The 14,791-nt window shown below is 42.4% G+C and overlaps 1 protein-coding gene across 4 annotated transcripts in view; it reads left to right on the forward strand.

Annotated features, from left to right (window-relative positions):
* Positions 1-1,072: 1,072 nt before the first annotated feature.
* The window catches only part of HECTD4 (HECT domain E3 ubiquitin protein ligase 4), a 547,332-nt gene continuing 533,613 nt past the window's right edge, over positions 1,073-14,791 (forward strand). For all 4 annotated transcript variants that reach the window (XM_063964358.1, XM_063964361.1, XM_063964359.1 and 1 more), the window contains exon 1: positions 1,073-1,557. In XM_063964358.1, coding sequence (XP_063820428.1) covers positions 1,408-1,557 — 150 coding nt within the window. In that variant the 5' untranslated portion in view covers positions 1,073-1,407. The remainder of the gene's footprint in view (positions 1,558-14,791) is intronic.

Raw genomic sequence — 14,791 nt, forward strand, 5'->3', positions numbered from 1 at the left:
CTGTGAAAAAACAAAACTGGGTAAAAACAGACAGATATAAGGTAGGAAAAATGTACAAACAAAAAACTAGTTAACCCTTGCAAAACTACAGCTACTTATTCAAAATGGTAAAATATGGTGTGTGTGTACCCACTTTGCCAGTGTATTTCATGACCAAAACAGCGTTAGGCCAAGCAAAATACAAGTGGGTCATATGTAAGTGACCACCCTCTGTTGATTTCAGGTGTCAAATTTGTGGCCCAAGACTGGTTAACCCTTGCAAAACTACAGCTACTTATTCAAAATGGTAAATAATGGTGTTTGTGCCCACTTTGCCAGTGTATTTCATGCCTAAACCAGCGTTGGGCCAAGCAAAATACAAGTGGGTCACATGCAAGTGACCACCCTCTGTTGTTTTCGGGGGTCACATTTGTGGCCCAAGACTGGTTAACCCTTGCAAAACTACAGCTACTTATTCAAAATGGTAAAATATGGTGTGTGTGCCCACTTTGCCAGTGTATTTCATGCCCAAAACAGCGTTGGGCCAGGCAAAATACAAGTGGGTCACATGCAAGTGACCACCCTCTGTTGTTTTCGGGGGTCACATTTGTGGCCCAAGACTGGTTAACCCTTGCAAAACTACAGCTACTTATTCAAAATGGTAAAATATGGTGTGTGTGCCCACTTTGCCAGTGTATTTCATGCCCAAAACAGCGTTAGGCCAAGCAAAATACAACTGGGTCATATGTAAGTGACCTCCTCTGTTGATTTCAGGGGTAAAATTTGTGACCCAAGACTCGTTAACCCTTGCAAAACTAAATTTTCTGAATAAGAAGCTGGAGCTTTAATAAGAAGTGAATAAGAAGCTGGCCGAATAAGAAGCTAACTTCAGCATCGTCCTTTATCAGCCATTATAATAATACTTCTAACATTAACCCTATACAATCTAATATGGCAGTGTGTGTAGATATGTGGATATACACAACACTGTAACAGCAATGTGTGCACTAGCCAGCCTCCAGCATGTATGTACAGTACAGCACAGCAGTCCCGCTGCTGTCACACACTAGTGACCCCATGGGCAAATCTGCTCAGCTGCTCTCTGTCTGTACAGCAGCCAGGTCTGTGCGGCGCGGTGCACGCCGGGAGCGCCTCCCCAGCCAACATGGCGTCTCGCTGACAGTTGTGCTGCAGCTCAGGTCCTGCTCACCAGTTTGTGTGCCACCCGGGGGCCTCTGGGAGAGCTCCTCCCGCCCTACCCGGGGCTTCGGTGACGGTTCACTGCTGGTGTCGTGTGGGCAAGGGCAGAGTAGCTAGGCAGCGGTCGCCACACCCTGCAGTGTATGTGTGCCTGTGATGCTGCGGGTCACCGGGTGTCAGTGAGAGACAGGGGATGAGGGAGCGGCCCCGGGGGCTGGGGAGGAAGACATGGGATCGGTGACGGCTGGAGATTCGGCTCAATGGCTGTCGGTGAAGGAAGAGACTATCTTTCTACATGATGGACTGATTCGGGTCACTGACTTGGCCGAGCTCCCGAGTGAGATCGGGGTTGCAGAAGCCGGGGACACGGACCTGGAGGTGAGGCCACTGCTCCTGCTGGGATGTTCTATCTATCTATCTATCTATCTATCTATCTATCTATCTATCTATCTATCTATCTCTTGTAATGGGTACATTCTCTGCCTCCAGAGATCCTCCCGGCCCTCTTTATCCTCTTGGCTGTATGCCCATGGGCACATGTGTGTAACCTGGGCACTGAGAGGAAATTAGCCCTGGACCCATGGGTTTTGCAGTTCAGAGTGATATAGGGGAAATATCTATCTATCTTTTATTTATTTAAAACACACATGAAATCTGGTAGTGTAAGTTGGACATTGCCGTGTTATTAGGGATATGGGGATAGCAGGGCTAAGCATATGTAGGTGACATTGTTCGAATACGTATACATCTATTGCAAATGTGTTTAATTATTTAGCAATTTCATATGCAAATAGAAATATCTAGGTAAAATGCTCAATTGTACTTTTTTCCTTGCTCCGTTGTATGAAATATTAAAATTTACATAATTGCAGAGGTCTCTCTATAAGCCACCACCTTTGTATATGCTATAAATACAGTCTAGTACAGATCGGGCACTGAATGCATTGCTGGCACATCATACAACTAGCATTTGCCTTTCCACACCCTGTAACCCAGCTCATGCTGCATGTGCAGGTCACAGGGATGCGTTAGTCCAATGAGCCTTTGTCGTCCAAGGATCACTGCCCTTGGATTTTCCCAGCCGTTCAGGCCTTTGTACTGATATGTCCTTTGGCTGAGAGAGCAGGTGCAGCATTCCCTTTGCTCCCTAATGATGGGCACACTTAATAATCTTTCTCTTGTCTCTCACTCTGTCTCTTGAAAGACAAGACATCTGTTCAAGTTGTCAAGCTATTTTTCCTGTTAAAATAATCCGATATTGGTATCTGCTAACATAACAAATATTTTAGTAGTTGGTCTTGTGCCTATGAACAATAAGCAGTGAAAAAACATGTTTTTGTAAATCCAGATATATTGTTTCTATAGAAGATTATCCCAGGCGTAGATCTGTTTAAACCAAACAGACATCCCTCTGTTGTGTTGACTAAATGATATCTCATTACACTTAAAGGGATTTTAAGATCAGCACAAATACATAAAGTGATTTCTAGTGGCTATTGCCTGTTCTCATTGTTTATAGAGGAACATAAAAGAATGGGTTTTAAAGGGTCAAAAATCAGTTGTTTGACTTTTTCTTTATTTGAAAATATTATTTGACATTTAAATAATAATAGCATTTCTGGAATGAAGTTTGTTTCCTTTTGTGAGCCATGCAGTGGGAGATCAAATGAGTGTTTTATGTTAGTCCTTGCTTGGACTGTAGGGCGTTAAACTTATTCATTGCCTGTTATGACTGAAGTAACTTTTCATGTCAAATTATATTTTTTTGTATTTTATTTTCCCCACTAAGTTGAATGAATACATAATTACTTATTACCGTTGCTTGGTAATGCAGCAATAGAGCAAAAATCCTATGTTTGTGAAAGGTCGAGGGCATACAGAAGTAATGCGCACAAATGTATGTAATCTTCTAGTGTAGTTTTGCAAGTGTTTGTCACATGTTCTGTTGCGTTTTAAGTGCTTTTTATTTTTACTGGCAAGTTATTTGTGTGCAACATAGTATGTTTTTGTTTTTATTTAAAATAGCATGTCCTACTATGTGATGTCTTTTGTTTGTTTATTGACATGTTATTAGCACATCTAAAATATCAACACATGGTTTTCATGAAATTTCATTATATATTTAGTAAAAAAAATAGAACACGCTGCATCCTGAAATTGCCAGTACTGGTATGTGAACCGATACATAGTTTCTCTTTTTGATCCCTTTCATGCCATTTTATTAAAGATAAGGGAGAACAAGCCTTGCTTCTTGTAATGCACAGTATTTTAAATGTTTTTATAGATCAGGTAAAACGGAATTAGGAGTACATTTACTAAGCAATGCATTTTTGAAACCCATGTTTAATGCAAATGTGAGTGAACATTTTTTTTTTATACTCAAACTACTGTATTTACATCATTTTATATGTATTTGTCTTTATTTTATTTGTTGCTACTTGCTGTTTTTTCTTTGTGCCGTAGTACAAATGGGCATTTTAAAACAAAGGGCCTAATTCAGCATGGATCGCTAAATAATACAGACGCAAGTAAATTTGCGTTTTTGTGATCAATTGCAAATCTGCTAATAAACACAATACACTCCCACAACGCAAACTTGCAATAAAAAAACTTCAGTACACAAAAGAGGAGGCACCCGGAGTACCTAGCAATTCAGCGATGCAAGTGTGTACTCTTTACCCCATTAAATGTTAAATAATTAAGCCATCAAGCATATCAAAATAGCATGTTTGAAGTCCTAAAGCTTAGCCAGGCATTAATTCATCAGCTGTGTGTGATTTTGCACTAATTGTGCGATTTTTAGCTGAAACATCGATGGTAGTGTATCTGTCATGGTGACTTCTACAGTCTGCACAGCTTCATAGCTACTCATAGGCTGCAATCACTTTGTGAGTATTTTAAGGTTGCCTCTTAGCAGATTTGCGAATGCACCGCCCAGTACACAGGCACATTACACTAACTACACGCCCCCGTTACATGCCCGGTTTTGCAGACTTGGGAAGCCATTCTACTGACACGCCTCCACCACGCCTTTTCCCCGTTATCTATTTGCGATCTCTTTTTGGTTAGCAAAGCTGCTAAGTTGTCGCAGTTTGTGATCTGACACATGCGCAATGTGCATGCGTAGTTTGCTAAAAATCGCCAACTGAGCGATTATTTGCAATTGCGACTGAAACTGAATCAGGCCCTAAGCCGGATAAATCATGCCAATTTCCCCTCACTTCAACGTGTTTACTTTTCAGAGCGCGTTCATGGATGTATCTTAAAGCAGTCACCCCTGCAGCTTCCCAGCTAGCTTAGGATAAAAATAACAAGCATCCTGTTAAATATATACTTACTCCAAAACACAGAATAGGGAATTGTGCGTATCAGGAAGCGTACAGAAAAGCTTTTGAAAGTATATTTAGTTTTTTATTTTTTATTATTTTTTATTCTGGTGTTTTTGCTTATTCCAAGTTTATTGTACAGTGTTTGAGGCTTAGGCTACAATTGAAGATTTTTTTATTTATTATTATTATCCTTTATTTATATGGCGCCACAAGGGATCCGCAGCGCCCATAACACAGTACATAATCAAATGAGCAAACAAGAAAACAGCACTTGCAGTACAAGACAATATAGGACAGGTATAGAAAACCCTGGGTTAGGTGCCATCAAAGAGAGTATGGAGTATAAGATAGAGTAAGAAAAGGCACATGAGGAAAGAAGTCCCTGCTCTTGCAAGCTTACAATCTAAAAGGTGAGGTGCTAACAGACCGGGGTGACACAGAAGGGGAAGACAGTGAGAATAGACAAGAGGGTTAGGAGGAGAGTTGGCTGGGTTTGGTGAAGAAGTGGGTCTTGAGGGCCCGTTCGATTAATTCCGTTTGAAGTTTTGTGGAGAGGTGGAGAGTTGGCTGGGGAGAGGTAGAGCACTCCAGAGAAAGGGAGCAGCACGTGCAAAATCTTGTAGGTAGGAGTGGGAGGAGGTAATCAGTTGGCATAGTATAGTATCACAAAATAGGGAAGCGGTTAGCATACCGCCAGTTGGGATCCTGGCAACACAGCTATTTTCCCTCCATGGGTATCCACGACACCTGTAGATGGAGAATATATCCCATGCCCGCAGCGTGTGGTGAGCGCAGAGAGTCCGCAAAGGGCATACTGGTGACCGGGTTGCTGCTGTTGGTATATGGACGGCCGACATCCCGACTGCCGGTATATCATGCTGAATCCACAAAAGAGAATGTCTAATTCACGCCATTCTGTGCCCCATTGCAGTCTAAATTCCCTATATTATACTAAGATAGATGTATATATCAAATACCGGCACTACTGGCATTTAACAGCTTGCTCCGGTGCCCTCCTTAGGAGTTTAGATCCCATATGTAGCAGGAGTTTGTTTAGACGGCACTCAGGAGACTTGTATTGCAGAATGTTAACTTAAACTTTTTTAGGTAAATTGACCAAAATGCCCACTGAATCATTCTGTATGTTAACCGAAGCTTGCGGGCTGATTGTATGTATGTATGTGTGTTTGAGTGGCACAAAAGATTTAGTGATGGTCATGAGGATGTTGAAGATGATGAATGTCCTGTAAGGTCTTGCATATCCAAAATGTTTAAAATTAACAGTAAACTCAGCATCTGAATGATATCAGAACTGGTAAACATCGACAAATTGTTAGGCAAGTTTTGCATCAAGATCTTAACATAACAAAAATTTGTGCAAAGATGGTTCCAAGGCTTCTCACTGCCAGAAAGAAAACCAAATTTGTACAGAGATTTTGGAACAAATTCAAGCGGATTCACATTTTTTTAAAGAAAGTGATTACCAGTGATTAAACATGAGTCTTCCATGACGATCCAAAAACAAAATGGCAGTCTATGCACTGAAAAACCCCATCGTCTTGAGAAATGGAGAAAGCACGTCAAAGCAAATCAAAATTCAAAGTCATAGTAATTGTTTTCGTTTATATCAGTGGTGTTATTTTGGCAGACTGGGGACCAGAAGGCCGTAAAGGGGGGTACACACGTAGAGATGGGTGCTGAGTGATCTATCACAGACCACTCAGCACACATCTCTCCCCCCACTCAGCGCGATGTGTGCTGAGCGAAGTGGTGGGAGAACTGGGGGTGGGGGGGTGGGGGGGGTGGCGGCGCAGTTCACACAGTGGTGAGCGACCTGACTGGGTTTTTCTGCATGCAGGCACAATCTACAACCGGCGATATTGACGTGCGGTGCTGTGCATCGCTATCGCTATGGGCATACACACAGAGAGATCCGTGCTTAATTTCTAAGCAATCTAGTCAGATTGCTTAGAAAGTAAGCACAGATCTCTCCGTGTGTACTCTCCTTAACAGTGAATTAACATTAATACAAAAATGTTTTAGAAACTTTGTGAAAAAATCAGAAGAGGCCAGAGTAGTGGAAACATGGTTTCATCCTCCATCAGGACAACGCACCAGCCCACACAGCTCTCTCTGTGAAGCAGTTTTTGTCTGAGAAACCGATTGCAGTGCTAGAACACCCTCCATACTCACCAGACCTAGCACCGTGTGACTTCTTTCTTTTCCCTAAAGTCAGATCTGTACTCAAGGGAACCCGTTTGGCTTAAGTTACTGAGGTAAAGAAGAAAACAGCAGAGCTGTTGAGACAGCTGACAGATAATGAGCTGCAACATGGCTTTGACCAATGGAAAATAAGAATGCAGCGGTGTGTGGATGCTGAAGGGGAGTACATAGAAAGGGAACAGAGTTTAAAATGTACCTAATATAATTAAACGTAAATTATAGCATCAGTCTTGTTATTTAATAGCCACACCTCGTACTGTTTATCTGAAACCTTACTAAGGAGTTGTAAAATAATAAAGTAAAGTATAATAATCTGAAGCCACAAGTAGAAGAACTGTTTACCGTGTTTGTGGCCCGCAAGGCTTTCTATTTAAAGCTATGTCCTAAAAGTGGGCGTGTCCTTGGCAGGAATGGAGTCGGACAAAAGCTACTGCGCTTTCCTGCCTGTGCATTCTGCTAAATTATCCTATAGCCACCTATGGTTGAAACTGTCTCAGCTGGCTGCTACCTATCATCTGTGCCTGGTAATACCTCTACTGCCCCTCCTGGTTTGGAGCTCTGGTACCTGTGCAGTTGTCTGGTGTGGGCCTGCTGTATTGAGAGGTGCGGCACCACTGTTAACTAGGGGCGACTGCTTCGGCTTAGACATTGCTTGAGGGACCAGACTCTCCTTTTTCCTGTTCCTGTTGTGCGTGACCTTCTTTGTGAAATGGGCAGTGCGGGCCTTCAGATTCACAGCTCCATCAACCACCATCTTGTGCGTCTTCTGCTGAGAGGAGCTCCAGCCTTTATGGGAGGAAGCTCTTACCGACTCTTGTGCGTGGAACGCCCTGGACACTGCCTTGTATACATCTCCTGCTGGTGATGTGTGTTGGGCTGCAACCTGCTCCTCATACAAAAGTTCTGTTGTAAAACACTGTCTGAACCACCACCGCCAGCGGGGCTTCTGACGGATGCCATTTTGGAGTGCATCCAATATTTATTCTACCACTCTCAGGACTGCCTGTTGTTTCTAAACTACTGCGGGGTTATACATGGCATAGGGTAGGGGTGTCACTATTTCTGCTCTCTACGTGTTGTCATTATGAGTTGCTGCAGTATCCGCAAGGCTGGAAAAATATGTTGAGTCCACTGCTTTGTAGGATCCCACTCCACCTCCTGCTGACTTTCCATCCTCTGCTGCCTTTATGGTCTATCTGAGTCTCCTGCACTATAAATGGAATAGTTGTTGCGGGCTATCACCAATTGTGAAGCAGGTCATTGACCGCATAGCTGAGGTACATATTAATGTATCACTGATGAGACAAAATATGCAAAGAATGAGGGGTTGTATAGGAGAAATTGAAAAGCAGGTTTCCACTTTTAACTGCATTTCTCCTATCCTTGGGTGCCTGACAACCTTGGAGGCTCAGAGTGCGGCCTGTTAGCAGAACGATGACTGCCGTAATAATATTCGTCTGGTTGGTTTGGCGAAGATGACGGAGGGCTCTGACCTGGTCTGCTTCTTAGACTCTTGGTTGCTTACCACCTCTGGGAAGCATTCACTCCTCAATTCACTATTGAAAGAGTCCTTTGCATCCCTACCAAGCCCCATCCTCCGAGGGGTGCTGCCCAGAGCTTCTATTTTAAAAATTCTGCATTATAAAGACTGGGACACCGTTCTTTGTTTTGCCCTTTGGAATATAATGGCCAGTCGATAGCCATATTTGGAAGTCTATCCATGTCAAGAAGCGTTTGTGGGATTTACAACTTCAATATGCCATGATCTTTCCTGCCCACTTAAGAGTTGTCTCGGGGAAGGGGGGGGGGGCTGATTGAGGTTGCTGTCTACTATTGGAATGGGTATACGTGGTGGTGGTGGTGGTTGTTATAAGGTGTTGAGATTTTTGTAGTTGTTTTTCTTTATTGTTTTCCTTACCATTGTTTCACTGTTGCACATGAGACTGTGGGGGTAACTCTCTCTGCACATATTATATCTGCCTCCCCTGCAGTGCACATGGTTTTGCCCAACTGCTAACAAAATTCCTGCTGCGATCAACTCAGAATTACCCCCAGTATGTTATATATATTTATGAGGCTGACAGGACAACTACATATACAGTATTGTACAAAAGTTTTAGTTAGGTGTGGAAAAAATGCTGCAAAGTAAGAATGCTTTCAAAAATCTAAGTGTTAACAGTTTATTTTAATCAATTAACAAAATGCAAAGTGAATGAACAGTGAATGAGAAATCTAAATCAAATCTATATTTGGTGTGACCACCCTTTTCCTTCAAAACAGCATCAATACTTCTAGGTATATTTTCACACAGGAACTCAGTAGGGAGGTTGTTCCAAACATTTTGGCTTGCTCAAATCCTTCTGTCTCTTTGTGTAATCTAAGACAGTCTCGATGATGTTGAGATCAGCGTTCTGTGGGGGTCATATAATCACTTCCAGGACTCCTTGTTCTTTACGCTGAAGATAGTTCTTAATGACATTGGCTGTATGTTTGCGGTTGTTGTCCTGCTGCAGAATACATTTGGAGCCAAGTTGGATCAGATTCCATTGGCCACTCTTGCCACTAGTAGTCAGGATTATATGGACTCCCCCATTTCCCCTGAGTAGGTGGAGGACACTATTAAGTTGTTTCCTGTAGTTCTTTCCATGAGTGGATCAAAATTGACAAAAACTTATATTCGTTACTTTGTCCACATTTTTTTTGAGAAACAAGACCCTGATAGTGGTTCTCCCCCAGCCTGGGAAAGATCCGGTTTATCCGGATCATATCAACCTATTGTCCACGGATGTTAAGAATCTGTCCAAAATGTTAACTATACATTTGAACAAGGTGATCTTGGAAATTATTCAGCCTGACCAATCCAGTTTTATGCAGGTAAAGTTATCTTTGACTAATCTCAGACACGTCTGTTCCTATTTACAACTGGGACATGAGGATCAGAATTACGCCTTGGTAGTGTCTTTGGATGCTGATAAAGTGCTTGATTTGTTTGACTGGTCATTTCTTTGGGCTGTGCTTTTCAGGTTTGGCATCTGTGAGGGCTTTATTGGGTGTATCAAACTCTTGTTTTGTCCAGTATCAAGGATTAATTTAAAGAAGTTTTATTACTGATTACATTACCCTGGGCCTTGCAGAGTTAAATCATTATTTACAAATTTATGTCATCATACTTTTGGCTCTTCAAGCCTCTTGCTCCTTGTATTGGTCTGGTTAATTTCACTGTATCTCATGATAGTTTCATGTACAGTGGTACTTGAAAGTTTGTGAATGCTTCAGAATTGTCTACATTTCTACTGACATTTTGCCTAAAACTACCTCAGATTTTCACACAAGTCTGAAAAGTAGATAAAGAGAACCAAATCAAACAAACAAAAACAAAAAATGTACATGTACTCAGTTTAGTATTTTTTTTTTTTATTGAGGAAAATGATCCAATATCCATCAGTATCTGAGTGGCAAAAGTATGTGAACCTTTAGACTTAGCAGATATTTTGAAGGTGAAATTAAATTCAGGGATCAATCAAAGTCTGATGTTCATAACATGTTTGTGGGGGTGTAGTACGGTATGCCGGCGCTCGGGCTCCCGGCGACCAGCATACCGGCGCCGGGAGCCTGACTGCCGGCATACCGACAGCGTGGCGAGCACTAAGGAGCCCCTTGCGGGCACTATTTTGTTCTCCCTCCAGGGGGGTCGAGGACCCCCACGAGGGAGAATAGCTGTCGGTATGCCGGGTGTCGGGATTCCGGCGCCGGTATAATGTGCGCCGGGATCCCGACATTCGGCATACTGAAGACTACCCGTTTGTGGAAGTGTAACATGTCTCGCACAAAGGAGAATTCTGAGGAGCTCAGTAGAAGAGTAGTTGATGCTCATCAGGCTGGAAAAGGTTACAAAACCATCTCTAAAGAGTTTGGACTCCATCAATTAACAGACAGACAGATTGGGTTTGATTCAGTTGTTTTGTGCATCTAAAAATACCGTCTAAACTGGACTTGATAGATGCCCTAACAACTGTCACAATTCACTTGTGTTTGGGTACCCAAACAGAGTTTAGCCGTCTAAAACAGCTAAACTCCCTGCTTTCCAAACTCCCATTTGGATGCCCAAGGTGTCCAGTTTACACACATTTTTTTTTCTCGCACAACATGAGGCTGCGAGAGAAAATATGTCCTTCACGGCAGCTGGGCGCCCAAATGGCAGAACAATTGAATTGCTGCTGCTGGGCACCCTCTAGTGGCAGCTGGAGAAAAAAACATTTGAATCGGCCCCATTGTGTACAAATGGAGGAAATTCCAGACCATTATTAGAGCAAGGCGTCACAAAGCAACCCAAGGAAATCTCCACCATGCAATTGAAGGCCCTTCTCACATTTGCTAATGTTAAAGAGTGCACCATCAGGAGGACACTGAACAACAACAACAATGATGTGCATGTCAGGATTGCAAGGAGAAAGCCGTTGCTCCCCAAAAAGAACATTGCTGCCCATCTGCAGTTTGCTAAAGATCACCTAGACAAGCCAGAAGGCTATTGGAGCAATGGACAGATGACTCCAAAATAGAGTTTTTTGGTTTAAATAATGAGAAAGGGGAACACTGCATTCCAGCATAAAAACTGTACCATCTGTGAAACATGTTTAGTGGTGGTATCATGGTTTGGGCCTGTTTTGCTGCATCTAGCCCAGGATGACTTGCAATCATTGATGGCATAATGAATTCTGAAACATACCAGAATATTCTAAAGGAAAATGCCAGGACATTAGTCCATGAGCTGCATCTCAAGAGAATGTGGGTCATGCAGCAAGACAACGGCACAAAGCACACAAGTCATTCGACCAAAGAATGGTTAAAGAAGAATAAATTTAAAGTTTTGGAATGGCCAAGTTAAAGTACTGACCTTAATTGAATTGAAATGTTGTGGAAGGATCTGACGCGAGCAGTGCATAGGAGGAAACCCACCAACATAACAGAGTTGAAGCTGATTTGTATGTAGTAATGGGGTAAAATTCCTCCAAGCTGATGTTTAGTACTAATCAACAATTACCGGAAACGTTACATACAGTTATTGCTGCACAAGGGGGTCATACCAGATACTGAAAGCAAAGGTTCACGTACTTTTGCCACTCACAAATGTGATATTGGATCATTTTCCTCAGTAGAAAAATTATGAGAATTTTTTATTTATTTTTTGTCTCATTTGTTTGATTTGGTTCCCTTTATCTACTAAAAATCTAAGGTAGTTTTAGGCCTAATTTCATCAGAAATATAGGAAATTCTGAAGGGTTCACAAACTTTCAACTTCACTGTATATAAAATGGAAATGCCCATAATTTACTTTCAAATTCCCAAGCAAACTGGAGGAGTTTAATCCTGTTTGCAGCAGATAGAATTTGTGCACGGGCAATCCTTTTGCTTCTGTAGCCCATTGAAACTGTGTGGCGTACTGTTTGTTGAGAGAACATCTGAATTGGTCCCTGATTTTGGTCTTCTGGTCCACTTTAACAACTGCCATCCTCTTATGGTTCGCCACTGTAGCCGGTAACGCTCGCACAGCTGCTGCGAGCGGCAGCAATCATTCCACGTTCAAAGTCTGTAGATTGCATTGTTTACCCATTATTTCATGAGTGATGCACTTAATTAGTCTCTGCATACCTTCGCCTTTTTATTCTTAGGATGTCTAAATCTGTATATATCATCATTTAGTGTCAAAGTCGATAAATATTGCAGTACATACATCACGTACAAACTACACACAGATGGCCTCCGTGCGTGTACTTGTTCTGCTGTGCGTGCGCATATTCGCAATTTGCGTATGGTCGCTTCCGCGGTCCTGCGCATTAGCGCGTGGTATGAGTATTTATGGTAGAGTTTGTGGACGCATGGAAAAGATATCAAAACACATTACATATTTAATCCAAATAGTGCACAATGTACACATAGTCTCCTCGCATCACACCAGCAAGTTACAACAGTTTAAATGGTATCAGAACAAAGGGATTCACCTTTACAGGATGGGAGGGGACAGAACAAGGTTATAAGGTGGTGTTTGGTATCCAGCTGTAGGGTATTTTAAGGGTAATATTCCGGTGTTGGTTTGCAGAAGATCTCACGTTCCTGCGAATAGTTATGTGCAGGAGCAGAATATAGATATAAACTGTATTTACTGTACATTAGGTATGCGGCGGGAACCCAGAGGAGACCACCCACAAGTGCATCTTGAACAGACATCGCCCACCTATTCAAACCAACCTATGACCTCTCCTGTACTGTAAATGACAATCCCTGTGTCCAATGGACAAAGAGATTACAGTATCCATTGTGTTAAGTTTTGGAAGATTGTATAAAAGGAGGCAGCTGCAGGCCTTGTCACACAAGACTCTCAAAGTTATCTATCTAGATGACCGAGGACCAGACTGGGTAGCGCGGCGAAATCCAAACAAGTATGTACCATTGACTGTAGCCATTATTCTCTTGTATTGTATTGCTTTGTTATTGTATCCCCTTTTCAGTAATAATATGTTGTGGTGTCGGAACCCAGCAGTTTAAATACAATCTGTTGTCGTGTTTTCCTTTCCCTGCTAAGGTTTAAAGTGTATTACTATCGCATGCATAGCTGTTAAGGGTTCACAGTGTATCTTTGGCTGTGTACGCGCTGCGTGTACTTTGTACAGTCAGCGCGGCGTTTGTACGCAAAGTCCGTACACGGTACGGGACTCTGTACGCTAATGGTGTAATAAGTACGTAGGTTGAGGATTAAGTATAGCGGCCGCATCGGCTTCATTTAAAGTGTATGAAATGTCTTTTTAAAGTGTTGTTTTTAGTCCTGTATGTAAATCAGCGTTTACAATTGGAGGCTCATCCGATTTCCACATACTCACAGCCTAACAGGTCATAGCAGACTTAATCTATCAGCAAAAGGGTGGACAGAAAGTATCCTACGTAACTTTTTCGTGGTCGATGGATACACTGAAAACCCTACTTGTGTGCTGATTAGATGACGTCTGCTCTGTAAGGTTTGCAACAGGAAAACAGTAAACAGTAAAACAACAGGAAAAAAGCTATTTAAAAATCTGTGAAAAATTGTTGGCGCCAAAAAGCGTACACAAAAGACACCCATACTTTGCATACCCTCTCACATTGTTGCAATAAGACTAAATCTTTTGTTTAAGCTGTATTGCCTCTGGGGTAAAGCTGCCTATCTGAATTAATTGAAATTTTCTGTACAGAAAAACCAAAGTGTATTTGAGTGAGCGAACGTAGGAGTGAGTGGATATTGAACCCAGGGAATTCGGGATCCCGTAGTGTGGTACATCAAGTAAGTGGAGGCTTGGTGGCGTGAGGCGGCTGACTCACGTTAGTATAAGGTTTAATACGCAAATCGTGAGGAGATTTGCAGAGGAGCGTAATAGGGAATTGTGCATTGTGTAGTATTGAAGTATAAAGGTTTTTTGTTATGCTCCGAGCTGAGGGTCACAGTTTGTACATTGACCCATGGTTGTACGGCAGATAGGTAACAAGTACCTATACGCTGTGCGATTGGACCGCGTGTTTGTGGGTGCGATACATAGCGCAACTTGATACACCTTTTACGAGCTTTTGCGTAAAATCGCGGTATCATTAGCGCTGTATAGAGCATACGCAAGCGTGATTTGTGTATAAAAAGTGTATAGGGAGTTTTCGCTGGTCTCTCTCAGGGAAAATCTCCAGCGGCAGATATTTACTGGAAAAGGTAAGTCACTCCTAACACTTCCAGTAAATAGAAACCAATAGGGCCTCACTGGGTACGCGGTGTTCACTATTGGAGTGAGTCGTGGTACTCAGCGGAGAAGGAGCGAGTGAAAGCGCTAGGTGTCTTTCACCGTCTATCTGCGGTGTGCATTGGGGATTGCGTTTATTGGCAAAAAGTCCGCGATGGGATCCAATTGCACAAGCAGTGGTCGTTTTGTAGCTAGGGTTCAGGCTGAAGAAGAGTTGTGAACGAGAAGGTCAGACTCGGGACCGAGAAGGTCAGAATTGCGACCGAGAGGGTCGGCAAGGTTTATTATGTGTGAAAAGTATGATTC

Source organism: Pseudophryne corroboree, chromosome 1, assembly GCF_028390025.1.
Source record: "Pseudophryne corroboree isolate aPseCor3 chromosome 1, aPseCor3.hap2, whole genome shotgun sequence".
Classification (NCBI taxonomy): domain Eukaryota; kingdom Metazoa; phylum Chordata; class Amphibia; order Anura; family Myobatrachidae; genus Pseudophryne; species Pseudophryne corroboree.